At 42.1% G+C, this 17,500-nt stretch overlaps 1 protein-coding gene across 1 annotated transcript in view; it reads right to left on the bottom strand.

The window, feature by feature from the left end:
• Window positions 1-17,500, bottom strand: part of LOC143041225 (uncharacterized) — a 1,032,631-nt gene that overhangs the window by 920,326 nt on the left and 94,805 nt on the right. Inside the window, exons 4-5 of the mRNA XM_076213067.1 lie at window positions 8,467-8,556; window positions 113-1,187 (exon numbers count right to left, since the gene is read on the bottom strand). Of these exons, the coding sequence (XP_076069182.1) occupies window positions 113-1,187; window positions 8,467-8,556 (1,165 nt within the window). The remainder of the gene's footprint in view (window positions 1-112; window positions 1,188-8,466; window positions 8,557-17,500) is intronic.

The following is a 17,500-nucleotide window of genomic DNA, read 5'->3' as shown; positions in this document are numbered from 1 at the left end:
CCTCCTTAATATGTCTCCTAGCGAACTTTGTCCTCCTCTTGAGGTTTCAACCTCGCTAAACTCGAGGAGGTCCTCAAGGCGTGCCCCCTTCCCCTCTCCCTCACCCACTTACCTTGAAGACCAAGTTTTTGATGTCCTCAGCCGAACATTTAGAGTGGATGAACACGTCATAGACGAGGCAGACGGCCAGGACCGTCACGCCGTGTTCTTTGGTGAGCATGGAGCACGTGGCCAGGAACACGCAAGCGCACAACCAGAGCCACGGGGCCATTGGCTGATTCGAAATGGGACTAGTCCTCTTATTGGCTACTGACGCGCTCTGACGGTTATGGGTTGCGGAAGAGATTACCTGGCGCTTGGCATCTTGACTGTTGTTTAGTCTTTGCGTGCTTTGAAATGAGCTCTTTTGCTTTTTGTGCTCGGTGATGCTGGCGACACGTTTAACTTTGTAGCTGAGCGTGCAATCACTTTGCGCAGCTTTGCAACTGAATATATTATGACTAGACGGCCTAACTTCAGGTCTTCGGCACTGCTTTGTTTTGCGGTAATCACATATGGTTTGCCTACTTTTATTACTATCCACGCTATCACATATATGCGAACTCCCGACACTGTTGTTGTTAATGCTATCGTTATCCCGGTCTTTCGAGACCTCTTTCTCGCTTCCGCAGGAGGCTGGATATCCCTGGGACTCGAGCCTACAAGGGAGAGGACTGGTTTGTACGAAGAGGTCTTCCGGAGGAGCAACGGAAGCTTCTGCGGAGCCTCCCGCGACTTCTCTCGATGGCCTCCACCTTCTTCGGCCCTCCTCGTTGTTCTTCTGGGACGACTTCGAGGATCCCGTCCCACGGAGGTTCTTGATATTATTACCCCCCGATCTCCCTGTGTGAGGGCTCTGGTACTCCCTGGCGGAGTCTTCGATCCCCTGCGAAGGGGAAGGGTGGGTCGGGGAAGTGGAGGAGCTTCTGGGACTTCGGGAGTAGGAGTCCCTGGAGGTGTTTGCGTCCCTGGCCCGAATGTGGTTGAGGTAGGCCAGAAGGGCGGCGACGTAGGCTAGAGCCGCACCTACGTCGGCACGACCAACGAGGCCCGCCACCGCCTCCGTGTGAATAGGGTGGACAGCGAAGAGGAGTCCGCACACCCACACGCCCACGCGCGATGTTGGGGGTAGCAGCCGCCTTGCTAATCTGTAGGAGTACAGAGAAACAACGTATTAGAAATGTCAATAACAATCATAATCAATGCCTTCACGAGGGTGAAGCTCGCGAACTAAGTCCAACCATGTGGCCTTAGCCAAAATAGATCCTCTAATGGTAGCCCCCGTGAAGGCCGATAAAGATGCTGGTAACTCTTTCAGTACATTTATTCACCATCATCTGAAGAGGGTTACCATGATGGAGTGGTTGATAATGAAATGAATGACACTGACTCATCATAAATTCTATCAAAATTGGAGAAACTAACATCCACAGAAGAACAAAATTGTTCGTGGACAGCCTTTGAAATGACTAAGGCCTCACTAAAAGTTTAATAAATAAAAGTACTTTCTAGATGATATTCTATCTGGAAACAGCCGGTTTTGTTCGTCCATGGTAGAAGTCCCTAATTTTCAAGAAGTTTCTTTCTCTCTTTTTCTCTCTCTTTCTTTCCAAAGGAATATGCAAATGCCTGCGAAATCAGATATGTATTTAGACCGAGTTTTGTCTTTTGTATGCGGGAGCCGGGGGAAGGAGGGGGGGGGAAGTGGGAGGAGGGGTGGAGGAAAAAGAGTGGGAATAGGAGGGGGGAGGGATGATGAGAGGAGGATGAAAAATGAGTGGGAAGGGGGACGGGTGGTATTGGAAAAAAAGAGAGCGGAAACTACAGGGAGGAAAGAGAAGAGAGAAAAGGGATGAGGGAAGATGAAAAAGGGAAGAGGCGAGAGGAGGGGAAAGGAAAAAGAAATGAAAAATGGAAGATAATGGGAGAGAGAAAGAGAAGAAAAGAGGGATAGGAAAGGGGGAGGGGAGTATAAGAGAGGTGAGGAGGGTGATTGAGGGTGAGGGAGTGTATTAAGGGGTAGATGAGGATCGATTTCAGGGTGAGGATGAGACTGAGGACGAGGATGAGGGTGAGAATGAAATTAAGTGTGAGAGAAAGGTTGACCATGAGGGTGAGGCTAAGTTTGGACGTGAGTATGAATTGAGGGTGATGAAGAAGTTGAGACCAATAGTGATTTAGGGTGAGCCTCAGGATCAGGGTCAGGATGAAGTTCAGGGTGACAATTAAGGTGAAGGGTAAATATGAGGCTCAAGGGAAGGGTGAGGGTGAGAGTAAGAGTAAGGGTGAGAGTGAGGGTGAGGCTAGGAGTAAGGGTGAGAATGAAGGTGAAGATAAGGCTAAGGTTGATTATGAGGTTGAGGTAGAGGGTGAGGATGAGGGTAAGGATGAGGGTGAGTATGAGGGAAGAACAAGTATGGGATTGAGAATGAGGTTGAGGGAGATGGTGGAACTGAGGGTGAATGTCGAGGGGGCTAGTGAAGTTAAGGTTGAGGTTGAGGTTAAGGTTGAGGTTGAGGTTGAAGTTGAGATTTAGGTTGATGTTGATGTTGAGGTTTTGAAATTGAGATTGAGGTTGAAGTTGAGGTTGAAGTTGAAGTTGTGAATGAGGTTGATGTTGAGGTTGATGTTGATGTTGAGGTTGATGTTGAGGTTGAGGTTGAGGTTGAGGTTGAGATTGAGGTTGAGGTTGAAGTTGAAGTTGAGGTTGAGGTTGAAGTTGAGGTTGAAGTTGATGCTAAGGTTGAGGTTGAAGCTGAGGTTGAGGTTGAGGTTGAAGCTGAGGTTGAAGTTGTGGTTGAGGTTGAGGTTGAGGTTGAGGTTGAGGGTGAGGATGAGGGTCAGTGTCAGGGTGAATATGATGGAAAGATAAACGTAAGAATGAGGATCAGGTTGAGGGAGATGATAGAATTGAGGGTGAAAGTGATGGTAAAGGTTAGCTTGAGGGTGATCGTGAGGACCGCCATGCTGACGAAGGTGATGCTGAGGATCAAGGTCAGTGTGATCAGGGTGATAGCTCAGGTAAAGGTCAGTGTGAAGGTGATATGAGTGCAAGGGTGAGTCTGAGACTGAAGATAAGGGTGAGGGTAAAACTGAGAATGAGGATTATGTTCAGAGTTAAGTTAAGGACTGAGGGCAAGGGTGATGCTCAGGGTGAGAGAGGGTGTTTGAAAACAAAAGGTATAATTTCGTCGACTTTGTGGTTGCAGAAGCTGCAGCCATCGCAAAGACCACAGACGATGTTTTCATAGGTCCAATTCATTCTTTTCTCTTGTCTTCTCTTCCTTTTCTCTCTCTCTTTCTCTTCTCCTTGGGTTTCTTGTATTCTAGACTCTTCCCTTGTCTAATTTCTTATTTTTTCCCACAGATGTTCACTTGCTTCATTTCATATATACTTTTTCTCTTCTCTCTCTGTCTTTCTCTCTCTCTCTCTCTCTCTCTCTCTCTCTCTCTCTCTCTCTCTCTCTCTCTCTCTCTCTCTCTCTCTCTCTCTCTCTCTCTCTCTCTCTCTCTCTCTCTCTCTCTCTCTCTCTCTCTCTCTCTCTCTCTCTCTCTCTCTCTCTCTCTCTCTCTCTCTCTCTCTCTCTCTCTCTCTCTCTCTCTCTCTCTGTGTGTGTGTGTGTGTGTGTGTGTGTGTGTGTGTGTGTGTGTGTGTGTGTGTGTGTGTGTGTGTGTGTGTGTGCACGTACTTCCACGTCTGTGTCTGTGTATGTAATATATAAAAATTCTCCTACTATTTCCTCATTTCTTTCTCCTCCATCATTCAAAATCTGTCAATATTTTATTCAATATACATATATATATATATATATATATATATATATATGAATATATATGTATATATACATATATATGTATGAATATATATGTATATATACATATATATGTATATATATATATATGTATATATATATATATATATATATATATATATATATGTATCGGGTGAGAGAGCAGACTAGAGTGAAAGATATTGTGGAGACGGTGAAAGAGAGGAAGTGGAATTGGGCAGGTAAGTTAGTGCAAATGACTGATGAGCGATGGAGCAAGTGTGTTACTGAGTGGATGCTGTGAGATGGGAAGTGTGGAAGAGGGAGACCAGACAGAAGGTGGAGAGACAAGATAGAGAAGTTGGCAGGAGTGACATGGCAGAGTATATATATATATATATATATATATATATATATATTTATATATATGTATGTATATGTTGTGCGTAAGGTTCCCGTAATTTTGATTTTCTTGTATACAGCTGAAACGTGATTTCGGATTTCTTAACACTTATTCATTAGCTTTGACAGAGATGTTTCTTATTCTGTGTCTGAGGTGAGACTACGTCGGGTGGCTAAGGTGGGAGCTTATATATGCGTCACCTGGGGTGAGGATGTTAGCACTCAATCTTGATTGGTCAATCTTGATTGACGCTTGGTCCTCGTAAGATAGGAAAAGCTTGCAAATCTTGAGCTTGTAAGTTTAGATTTGGATTTATGTCTTTATTATATAATAATTTCAGTAAAGGCAGTCGACGTAGGTCTTCACATTTATGTAAAATCTCTTTATAGTCTTCCAAAATTTACTGGTGAGAATAGTTTTTGTACTTTATTTAATTGATTTTTAGGCGCTCCTGCTGCTAGATGGAAGCTAAGACGTGGAGAAAGCTTCATGGTTGTCATGCCGATATAAGTGGAGGGGATGGCTTAACAGTTCCTTCGGTTACAAGTGAACCTATATACAAAATTTGACCTTAAAAGGTCACCCTGCCCCACTGACCCATTCTCACCTCGGACACCGAAGACGAACCTTCTCTACCAAGATTACTGAAGAAGGGAAACCCGAAATCGTGATTTAGCCGAATCCATATGAAACATGGTTACGGTAGCCTTATCCACAACCTCTCAGAAGAAACAAAAATAGTAATGAGACGAAGAGTAAATGTTTTGAATAGAATATGTAATACCGAATTCGGTACCACTTTTAATGAAATACACACACGCACACATGCACACACACACGCACACACAAACACACACACACACACACACACACACACACACACACACACACACACACACACACACACACACACACACACACACACACACACACACACACACACACACACACACACACACACACATATGTATATATACATATATGTATACATATATATATCTATATATATATATATGTATATATATATATATATATATATATATATTTCTTTTTGACTACTTTATTCCATTACTGATTTATTGCTGTCTATATGTTCACCATTACTGGTTTTTTTCCTCCTCTTTTCTTCTCCCTCCCCCAACACCTAAACTTCCTTTCACCATCTCCTTCTTAGTGCTTTGGTGTCGTCAAAGAAAACGTCTTGGTTCAACTTTACCCATCTCACCATCTCCTTCTCCCTATCCTCTCCTCATTCCCTTTTACCAATCAACTCTCCTCCCTAAAATGATTTTCTTTTCTATCACCCTACTTGCTCTCCCTCCTGTACTCACCTCCTATACACCATGTCCTTCCCACCCACACCTTCCCATGTCCTTTCCTACTCTTTCTCCTACTTCTCCACATCCATCCTCCTCCCTTTCTCCCTTCCTCCCTCTCTCCCTCCCTCCCTCCCTCCCTCTCTGCTATCCTTGTCTTCCCAACCCCCCTCCTCCTCCTCCCTCCCTCCCTTCTTCCCTTCCACCCTTGTCTTCCTAACCTCTCTTCTTCTCTCCACATCCATCCTCCTCCCTCCCTTCCTCTCTCCACATCCACCCTCCTCCCTCCCTCTCTTCCTTCTTCCCACCCTCCTCCCTCCCTCCCTCTCTCTCTCCCTTCCTCTCTCCACCTCCAGGCTCCTCCGTCCCTTGTCGTGCCCTCTTATTTAACTTGTCGATGTGTTTTACATAACTTTGAACCAAACGGCTTCCCAACTTGTGCGCTTGGGGAACTTGAGAGACCAAGGCGAAGGAAGAGGAGGAAGAGGAGGAGGTGGAGGGAGGGGGAAGGAGGCAGTGGAGGTGGGGGGGAGTAGAAAGAGGTGAGGGAGGGGGCAGGGTAAATGAGTGGTGTGTGTGTGTGTGTGTGTGTGTGTGTGTGTGTGTGTGTGTGTGTGTGTGTGTGTGTGTGTGTGTGTGTGTGTGTGTGTGTGTGTGTGTGTGTGTGTATGTGTGTATATGCGAGCTCGTGTATGTGTGTGCAAACACGCGTGTTTATGTATGTTTATGTGTGTTTTCCTTAAGATCTAATCTAAATTTCTTCTCAATTCGTTATTGATAGCGAGTGATTAACCATCATCGTTTTGATTATTGTCACATATTTTTCTAGCCGAGGAAACGAGTTAAAATCGGCAAAACACTAGTTTAGTTATTTCATATGTTCTCCATTTTCTGTTATATGATATCCCTTTCTCTCTTCCTACGTAACTCCTGGCCTCCCCCGCCTGTCAACTCCCTCTACTCACACAGAGTCCATCAATCTCTACCCCAATCTATCTCATGCTGGTGCCCTATGGATCAGCCTTCTATTGCCCCTGTGCGCTATGTTCATCTGCCCCTTCTGCCCTTTGTAACTTTACCCTGTTTTTGCCCTTTTTATCCCTTTACCATATTTGCTACTTCTGCCATCTAGCTTTTGGGTCTTTTGTACTATTGTCCTTTGGAACCTGTGTTCTTTTGCTTTTTTGCCTCTGTACCGTGTCCTCTGAACGTTGATCCTGTAAAAAAAAAATCATCTCGATCCCTATTACACCCAATAAACAAAGAAAATCATAATCATGTATGTATGTATGTATGTATATATATATATATATATATATATATATAATATATATACATATATATATGCATATATATATGCATATATATATATATATATATATATATATATATATATATATATATATAAACACACATATGTATATACGTATACACACAATGATAATGGTGATGTTTACCAATACAACATAAACAATTATACAAGATCAAATATATACAATGCACAATCATTCTATAAAGTTCTGACATGCCTTTTACTATAGAAGCTTAAACTTTCCATGCTGCTCCACTAAAGCAAATACATTAACTTTTTTTTTTTTTGCGGGGTAACTAATATATTAAAAATATTCTTAAGTACACAAAAAGGGTGATAACTTCTTATTGTGTGTGTTTGGTTAAATTTATTATAATTTGTTCTGGGGGCTTATATGATATTGTTGTCGTCATTACAAGTAGAGAAGTTTTTTATGCAGGGGGGACTAATATAATGAAAACCTTCTTAAGTACACAAAAAGTGTAATCATTTCTTATTGTGTGTATTTGGTTAACTTTATTATAATTTGTTCTAGAAGCTAGTATGATATTGTTGTCGTCATTACTTGCACAAAAGGGAAAGAATTCAGTGAGTTGGAGGTGAATTGAAAGGACATCGACTGTAGGAAGCAAAGATCTTTAAATATTCAGTATCACACGTTACAGCTAATGAATAGGTTGAGGTGGAGGTATTTTATAGAGTAGAGTAAACAAGTATATGTCTCCGGTGAATAAAACGTATCATAATGAATAAGTTTCTAGGAATTCCTGCACAAAGGAGCTGAATGCCCGCGATTCTGTACGAGACAGACTTAAGAATTTAAGAGATTCAGAAAGGAAGAGGCTAAATGTGCTTGAGATTAAGTGTTTAAGAAGTATTGTTACGAGAAGCGAGGAGGTGAGACAGACAGTGGGGGTATAATGAAAACTGGGTTGGTCTAGGAACACTAGGATGGCTCGGACATATGGAAAAGAATGAGTGAACAAAGACGAGCGAAATGAATATAAAAGGCAAATATGAATGAAATGAAATAAAAATGAAGGCTGAAATTGAGATAGATAGATGTGGTGAAGGAGGACATTCGTATAAGGGAAATGCCTGTCGAGCATTGATGAGAGAGGACAACTAAATGCGAGTATAAATTGTTTGCGAATGGATTAGGAAATTATGTGTCCCTAAGAAAGTTCTTCTTGTTCGCTCTATAATTTCTCGAGCGGGAAGCAACCAGCTTAGACTACTGGGTACGCTTTTGAAGGTGCTGCGCTTTTTTTTTTTTTTTTTTTTTTTTTTTTTTTTTTTTTTTTTTTTTTTTTTTTTTTTTTTTTTTTTTTTTTTTTACCTGAGCAGTAGAGGCAGAATAGAGATAACCTTTCATACACAAAGAACCAAGACAGGAGAGACAGGATACAAGTGTCTGATGAATGTGGAATTGATGAAACTTGTATATATGCCTGGAATAGACTACTCCATAGTAATGGTGACAGGAACATTTTGGTATATGTATGTGCTATTAACATTGTAATTGTACTTGTAGTTACTGTATGAATTAGACTGATGTTATCATCGTTATTATGGGTAACATAACTTACACATCTCATATACCCTCTTACTTCTTGTGAGACTCACCTGACTACAAGGGCCGATACTAGGCTGTGCATAACCACGTTGACAAGGTGGAAATGTCGAGGGTTGAGTCCCCCAGTTATCCGATTGAGTCTGGAAAGAAAAGAAAAAAACATTATTGGCGAATCCGACTTCTATAGACGAGGAAAGGATGTGATGGTGGAATGAACGAAGAGAATCTCTGACTCGTGGTGATGGGTGATATTTTTCTCTCCATCACGGTGAGATGACCTAATCTAATGATCCTCACCCTGGGAACCCATAGAAGTTAATAAAGGGACCCTAAATACAAAGATAGTAGTAGTTAGTACATGATTCACGATTTTATTCAATGTTGAAGCGATCTCCAGGATGCTAAAGATGATGAACATAATTAGAAGTTGACAAAGGGACCATAAATATAAAGATAGTAGTTTAGTTAGAACATGATTCACGATTTTATTCAATATTGAAGCGATATCCAGGGTGCTAACGATGATGAGCACAATTAAAAGTTGACAAAGGGACCATAAATGCAAAGATAGTAGTTAGTACATGATTCACGATTTTATTCAATGTTGAAGCGATCTCCAGGTTTCTAAAGATGATGAACACAACTAGAAGTTGACAAAGGGACCAAAAGTACAAAGATAGTAGTAGTTAGTACATGATTCACGATTTTATTCAATGTTGAAGCGATATCCAGGATGCTAAAGATGATGAACATAACTAGAAGTTAACAAAGGGACCATAAATACAAAGATAGTAGTAGTTAGTACACGATTCACGATTTTATTCAATGCTGAAGCGATCTCCAGGATGCGAAAGATAATGAACACAATTAGAAGTTGACAAAGGGACCATAAATATAAAGATAGTACTTTAGTTAGTACATGATTCACGATTTTATTCAATGTTGAAGCGGTCTCCAGGATGCTAAAGATGATGAACACAATTAGAAGTTGACAAAGGGACCATAAATATAAAGATAGTAGTTTAGTTAGTACATGATTCACTATTTTATTCAATGTTGAAGCGATCTCCAGGGTGCTAAAGATGATGAACACAGTTAGAAGTTGACAAAGGGACCATAAATATAGAGATAGTAGTTTAGTTAGTACATGATTCACGATTTTATTCAATGTTGAAGCGATCTCCAGGATGCTAAAGATGATGAACACAACTAGAAGTTGACAAAGGGACCAAAAGTACAAAGATAGTAGTAGTTAGTACATGCCTCACGATTTTATTCAGTGTTGAAGTAATGTCCAGAAGGCTAAAGATGATGAACACAACACGACGTGGTTAAAGAATGTGCAAGAACCTCAGAAAATGTAAACAAATTTGAGATATCTACACATAACATAAATAGATAAGAGAGGACGTAAAAAAAACTACTAAAACACTAAAGAATATTTGGTAATGGAAGAGAACGTAAAAGAACGTTATTGAACGTAAGATAACGTGAAATAAATGCAAGAAAAAAAACACTGAACGCATCTTGGTCTAAACTTTCATCAGTCTCTTTTTCGTTCAAGAGGTAATTGACAAGACATCCACATCAATGGGAGAAAGAACTTTGATAACTTCATTCTGGTTGACACAAGACGAATTAAATCTTCTGAATTTATTCTTTTTGTGTTGAAAAAATTAAGACTATATCTTTTAAACGTATTTCATCTAATCTTCTGAATTCATTCTTTTCGTGATGAAAAAGTTTAGACTATATCTTTTAATAAAACCCTTTTTCATCATCTCCTACAACGATAAACCTTATCAATTCCTTTATAATTAACTCAAGACAATTTTACTCAGTTTACGGAAGGATCCTTTCGCTAACAAAGTTAAACCTGTTCCTACTAATCCTTTCATTACAAGAATGGATTTTATCTTAACCTAACTGACGTCAGGCGATTTGATCCGTGTGAGAACAAGACTCCTTTGTGGTGATGTTCCGCCCAAGACAAGACGATTTTCTTCCACTGACGGTCCTGGTGATGAAGGAACAAAGTCTACACGATACTAAGCATCAAGACAAGATCGCCATCAACCTCTTTAGTTCGGTAAATACTTTAAAGATTATAATTTCACTCAACAGACAATTTTGTCCATTGTAGGGAGGAGTTTAGGTTCTCAGACTAATACGGTCCAATGATGGATCCCAAGCTCTTGTTCAATTCAGTTTCTCTAACAAACATCTGAATTATAATATACAAAATGCTTCATCTATGCAAAGAATCTATGTAGTCTAAGACCTCAACTTCTAGAAAATAGGTGAGGAGCTTACACCGGGAGGCGTTTAGCTACGACCAAGTCCCCCACCTTTGCCTTAAGTGCTTGGACTTCCTGAGGAAGTAGCTGGCAACGTTTGCGTCTTTTTTAGGGTCTGTGATTTCGTCATGCAAATCGAGATTGAAACCAATGCACCACATCTAACCCAAAAGAAGCTAAATGAAGTGTTGAAATAGAATAAAATAAAATAAAATAAAATAAAATAAAATAAAATGAAATATAATAAAATAAAATAAAATAAAATAAAATAAAAATGAAATAAAATGAAATAAAATAAAATGAAAATAAAATAAAATAAAATAAAATGAAATAAAATAAAATAAAGTAAAAATAAAATAAAATAAAATAAAACAAAATAAAATAAAATATAATAAAACAAAATAAAATAGAATCAAATAAAACCAAATAAAACAAACAAGATAAGATCAAATAAAACAAAATAAGGTAAAAGAAAATAAAACAAAACAAAATAAAATAAAACAAAAAAACAGAATGAAAACAGACACAAAAATTTTGCCAGTTAGGTAAAAGCCATCCACTTCCACACCGACCCAGTCTCTCGTGCACAAATGTGGAGACACCCATGAACAAATGGAGTGAGCAAATGGAGTGAAAATCATAAGGTGGAGGAGGTGAGCATGTGTCCTGAATAATGGAGGGGGGTTTAAAGAATGGCTGATAAATCCTATGGTACGAAACCCGCCGTCTTGAGCAGCAAAAGAATACAGAATTATTACGGAAGGTCAAAACTCTCGCCAGGGTCGATGGAGAGGAGAGGAGAGGAGAGGAGAGGAGAGGAGAGGAGAGGAGAGGAGAGGAGAGGAGGGGAGAGGAGGGGAGGGGAGAGGAGAGGAGAGGAGAGGGAAGGGGAGGGGAGGAGAGGAGAGGAGAGGAGGAGGGGGGAGAGGAGAGTAGGGGAGAGGAGAAGGAAGGAGAGGGGAGGGGAGGGGAGGGGAGGAGAGGAGCGAGGAGAGGGGAAAGGAGAGAAGAGGAGATCAGAGAAGAAAGGACAGGAGAGGAGGGGGAAAGGAGAGGAGAGGAGGGGGAAAGGAGAGGAGAGGAGGGGTGAGGAGGGGAGAGGAGAGGAGAGGAGAGGAGAGGAGAGGAGAGAACAGGAGAGGAGAGGAGAAGGGAGAAGAGGAGAGGGGAGAAGAGGAGAGTAAGGGAGAGGAGAAGGAAGGAGAGGGGAGGGGAGGGGAGGGGAGGGGAGGGGAGGGGAGGGGAGGGGAGGGGGAGGGGAGGGGAGGGGAGGGGAGGGGAGGGGAGGGGAGGGGAGGAGAGGAGAGATGAGAGGAAAGAAGAGGAGAGGATAAGAGATTAGAGAGGAGAGGAGAGGAGAGGAGAGGGGGGAAGGAGAGGAGAAGAGAGGAGATTAGAGAGGAGGGGAGGGGAGGTATAGGAGAGTAGATAAGGAAAGGAAGGGGAGTTGAGGAGAGGAGAGGAGAGGAGAGGAGAGGAGAAGAAAGGAGAGGAGAAGAGGGGAGCATCGAGGAGGTAAGAGGAGAGGAGAGGAGAGGAGAAGAGAGGAGAGGAGGGGAGGGGAGGGGAGAGGAAGGGAGGGGAGAGAAGAAAGGAGAGTAGAGGAGATTAGAAAAGAGGGAAGGGGTAGGGAGAGGAGGGTAGATAAGAAGAGGAAGGGGAATTGAGAGGTGAGGAGGAGGAGGGGAGAATAAAAGGAAGATATGTGGAGGAAAAAAGAGGAAGGAAAGAGGAGAGGAGAGGAGAGGAGAGGAGAGGAGAGGAGAGGAGAGGAGAGGAGAGGAGAGGAGAGGAGAGGAGAGGAGAGGAGAGGAGAAGAGAGGAGGAGAAAAGTGTAAAGGGGAGAGAACAGAAGTGGGAAGGAATGGATTAGTGTGAAGTGAAGAAGAGAGAAAGGAAAAGAAGAAAATGGGAGAAAACGGGAGGATTGGAGAGGAAAGAAGGAAAGGAAGGAAAGAAAGGAAGAGGAGGAAAAGGGAGATAAGAGAAAAAAGGGGAGAGGAGGGAGTGGGAAGAGGAAGGAAGAGAAGAGAGGAAAGGGGAAGAAGAGGAGGGGAGAAGAGAGGGAAGGGGAAGAAGAGGAGGTGGAGAAGAGAGGATAAGAGAGGAGGGGAGAGGAAAGAGGAGCATTCTGTCGTCAATTACCAGCGTTTCTATCCTTAAGGTTTGACATGGTAAAATAGGAATTTCAAGAAAGATAGTAGGAAGAGGAAATAGAAGAGGAGGAGAGAAGAGAGGGAAAGGGAAGAAGAGAAGGTGGAGAAGAGAGGAGAAGAGAGGAAGGGAGAGGAAAGAGGTGCATTCTGTCATTAATAACCAGCGTTTCTATCCTTAAAGTTTGTCACGCGGTATAGCGTCAATGAAATGGTAAAATAGGGGTTTCAAGAAAGTAAGACGAAGAAATAGAAGAGGAGGAGAGAAGAGAGGGAAAGGGAAGAAGAGAAGGTGGAGAAGAGAGGAGACGAGAGGAGGGGAGAGGAAAGAGGTGCATTCTGTCATCAATTACCAGCGTTTCTATCCTTAAGGTTTGCCACGCGGTATAGCGTCAATGAAATGGTAAAATAGGGGTTTCAAGAAAGTAGGTTGGGCGAAAGAACGGTATAAGCTGGAAGTCATCAGCATTATATTTGATGTGGAGATCAAACCTTCAGTCATAAAAAATAACTCTTTTTGACTCTTATCCCTAAGAATGTCACTAAATTCCCTAAAAATATAGACTATATAAAATTCATGCAGTCAATACCCCATAGAGACAGGAAAGGGGAAGGCAGAGGTAGGAAGGGAAGGGAAGAGAAATGAAGGGGAAAGGAGAGGAGGGAAGAGGAGGGGAGGAGACGACAAGTGATGGGAGATGAGGGGAGAGGAGGGGAGGGGAGGGGAGGGGAGGGGAGGGGAGAGGAGGGGAGGGAAGGGGAGGGGAGGGAAAGGGAAGAGAAATGAAGGGGAAAGGAGAGGAGAGAGAAGGAGGAAAGGAGACAGCAAATGAGGGAAGGGGAGGGGAGGGGAGGGCAGAGGAGGGGGGGAGGGCAGAGGAGAGGAGGTAAGGGGAGGGAAGGGGAGGGGAGAGGATGGTAGGAGAGGGGAGGGGAGATGAGATGAGGGGAAGGGAAGAGGCATGAAAAGAAAAGGAGAGGGGAAAATAGGAGAGGAGGAGACGACAAGTGAGGGGAGGGGAGGGGAGAGGAGGGGAAAGGAGGGGAAAGGAAGAGAGGGAAGATGAGGGTCTGGGAGTGAAAGAAAGAATAGGGGAAGGAGAGGGGAAGCGAGGAAAGATAAGGGGACAAGGGAAGGGGAAAAGAGGGGAAAGGGAAGGGGAAAAGAGGGGAAGAGGGTGAAGAAAAGGAGAGACGAGGAGAAGAAAGGCATACAAGGGAACGGGGATTAGTTGAAAGACGAGATAGGAAGAAATAGGAGATGAGAGGAGATGAGAGGACGTGTGTAAAGAGGAGAAAAGAGGATTTTAGGAGAGAGGAGAGAGAAGACGAGGAGGATGGCAAGAGGAGTGGAGATAAAGGAGATAAAAGAAAATGAAATGAGAAGAGAAAAGAGATAAAAGAAGAGATGAGATGAGAGACGAGATAAGAACAAATAGGAGATAAGAGGAGATAAGGGGACGTGGGAAAGAGGAGAAAAGAGAATTTTAGGAGAGAGAAGAGAGAAGACGAGGAGGAGGATGGCAAGAGGAGTGAAGATAAAGGAGATGAAAGAAAATTAAATGAGAAGAGAAAAGAGATAAAAAGAGAGAGAAGATGAGAGACGAGATAAGAACAAACAGGAGATAAGAGGAGATTAAGAGGACGTGGGAAAGAGTAGAAAAGAGAATTTTGGGAGAGAGGAGAGAGAAGACGACGAGGAGGAGGGGTAGAGATAAAGGAGATGAAAGAAAATTAAATGAAAAGAGAAAAGAGATTAAACGAGAGAGAAGAGGAGAGAAGTTTACGAGAAAGAAGACAAGAAGGAAGACGATGAGATGAGTGGGAATAAAAGGAGATGAAAGGAAATGATTTGAGAAGACACGAGAAATGAAAGGAGATGAGATTAGACGAAGCGAGAGGAGAAGATAGTAAAATATTAGAGATGAACGAGAGTAATGAACAGCAGAGATGAGGAAATTAACTCAAAGAGATGAGATGAAGGGAGATGAGAAGAAGATGAGATTAGACGAAGCGAGAGGAGAAGATAGTCAAATATTAGAGATGAATATGAGTAGCGAACAGCAGAGATGAGGAAATGAACACAAAGAGATGAGATGAAGGGGGATGGAGATGAAAGGAGATACGAGAATAGGAGAAGAAATAAACGGGCCTCGATATGGACCAAAAGGTCTCCTGTCGGCATACTCCGCCTTTGTAATCCTTTGTAGGAGATAAGATATGATGATGTGGGACGATAGAAGATGCGATATAAAGTTAAATGAGAGGAGATGAAGTATAATGAAAGATGAGAATTGAGAAATGACGAGAAGAGAGTAGACAAAGTGAGGCAAGATTAGAGGAAATGAGAGGAGGTGAAGTATAATGAAAGATGAGAATTGAGAAATGACGAGAAGAGAGTAGACAAAGTGAGGCAAGATTAGAGGAAATGAGAGGAGATGAGGGACGGTGAGATGATGTAAAATGAGAGGAAATGAGAGGAAAGGTGAATCGGGGCGGTTAGATGAAATGACATGAAATGATATGAGATAATATAAGAGGAAGTGTGATGAGATGAGTGAAATGAAAGGAGATGAGAGGAGAGATAAGAGAAAATCCTGTCCCACACATGAAGATGAAATGAGATGAGAAGAGAGATGAGCGAAGAGATGAGATGAGATAAGATGAGAGAAAAGGGATGTAGAGAAGAGTGAAGGAGAAGAGAAATGAGAAGAGAAGATAATAGAGAAAATAGTGAAAAGGAGAGGAGAGGAAAGGTGAGAGAAGGCGAAGAGAGGAGATAGAAAAAAGAAAAAAGAGAGGAGAGAAGAGTACTGGAAATGAGAGAAGAGGAGAGAAAAGGAGAGGAGAGGAGAGGATAGGAGAGAAGAGTAGTGGAAAGGAGAGGAGAGGAGAGGAGAGGAGAGGAGAGGAGAGGAGAGGAGAGGAGAGGAGAGGAGAGGAGAGTACAGAAATGGAGAGGAGAGGAGAGGAGAGGAGAGTAAAGAAAAGGAAAAGAGAGGAGAGGAGAGGACAGGATTGGAGAGGAACGGAGAGGAGAGAAGAGGAGAGGAGAGGAGAGGAGAAGAGAAGAGAGGAGAGGAGAGGAGAGGAGAGGAGAGGAAAGAGAAGAGAAGAGAAGAGAAGAGAGGAAGAGAAGAGAAGAGAAGAGGGAGAGGAGAAGAGAAGAGAAGAAGAGAGGAGAAGAGAGGAGATGAGAAAGAGAGCAGAGAGGAGAAGCGAGAGGAGAAGAGAAGAGAAGAGAAGAGAAGAGAAGAGAAGAGAAGAGAAGAGAAGAGAAGAGAAGAGAAGAGAAGAGGAGAGTAGAGAAGAGAATTAGAAGAAAAGAGAAGAGAAGAGAAGAGAAGAGAAGAGAAGAGATGAGTAGAGAAGAGATTAGAAGAGAAGAGAAGAGAAGAGAAGAGAAGAGAAGAGAAGAGAAGAGAAGAGAAGAGAAGAGAAGAGAAGAGAAGAGAAGAGAAGAGAAGAGAAGAGAAGAGACGAGAAGAGAAGAGAAGAGAAGAGAAGAGAAGGGAAGGGAAGAGAAGGGGAAGAGAAGAGAAGAGAAGAGAAGAGAAGAGAAGAGAAGAGAAGAGAAGAGAGAGAAGAAAAGAAGAGAGAGAGAAGAGAAGAGAAGAGAAGAGAAAGAGAAGAGAAGAGAAGAGAAGAGAAGAGAAGAGAAGAGAAGAGAATAAAAGAGAAGAGAAGACAAGAGAAGAGAAGAGAAGAGAAGAGAAGAGAAGAGAAGAGAAGAGAAGAGAAGAGAAGAGAAGAGAAGAGAAGAGAAGAGAAGAGAAGAGAAGAGAAGAGAAGAGAAGAGGAGAGAGAAGAGAAGAGAAGAGAAGAGAAGAGAAGAGAAGAGAAGAGAAGAGAAGAGAAGAGAAGAGAAGAGAAGAGAAGAGAAGAGAAGAAGAGAAGAGAAGAGAAGAGAAGAGAAGAGAAGAGAATAGAAGAGAAGAGAAGAGAAGAGAAGAGAAGAGAAGAGAAGAGAAGAGAAGAGAAGAGAAGAGAAGAGAAGAGAAGAGAAGAGAAGAGAAGAGAAGAGAAGAGAAGAGAAGAGAAGAGAAGAGAAGAGAAGAGAAGAGAAGAGAAGGGAAGAGAAGAGAAGAGAAGAGAAGAGAAGAGAAGAGAAGAGAAGAGAAGAGAAGAGAAGAGAAGAGAAGAGAAGAGAAGAGAAGAGAAAAGAAGAGAAGAGAAGAGAAAAGAAAAGAAGAGAAGAGAAGAGAAGAGAAAAAAAGAGAAGAGAGGAGAAGAGAGGAGAGGAAGGGGAGGAAAGATAAGAGGACCCTCCGAAGAAATTTAATATCTTTATAACAAACTAGAGCCGACTTCGTACCGCTGACCGATAATCTTCTATGAATAAAGTATTGATACATCTGAGTTTCATTTGCGTCGAATAATATGGTCAGACAAAGGACAGTTGGAAATCCATGCAATAGAATTAATCTCAAAGTTAACACTAAAAACCAAGAAATATCAATGGTATTCAGGTAACTAAATTCTGATACCAAAAGTCCGTCGACAACTAAAAGTTACAGTTAAATGGACCAGGTACAGTAGTGAGTGTTGCTGAAAGTAATATTGCTGGTATCACGTGAAAAGTTTAGGTCGGTTATATGCTCACGGATGATGTTACTGCAAAGTAAATGTGTGTG

This window comes from Oratosquilla oratoria, chromosome 30, assembly GCF_046742065.1.
Source record: "Oratosquilla oratoria isolate Oo_2021 chromosome 30, ASM4674206v1, whole genome shotgun sequence".
In the NCBI taxonomy this organism is placed as follows: domain Eukaryota; kingdom Metazoa; phylum Arthropoda; class Malacostraca; order Stomatopoda; family Squillidae; genus Oratosquilla; species Oratosquilla oratoria.
Note: the sequence above shows the minus strand (reverse complement) of the source record. Positions and strands in the feature narration are given on the sequence as shown.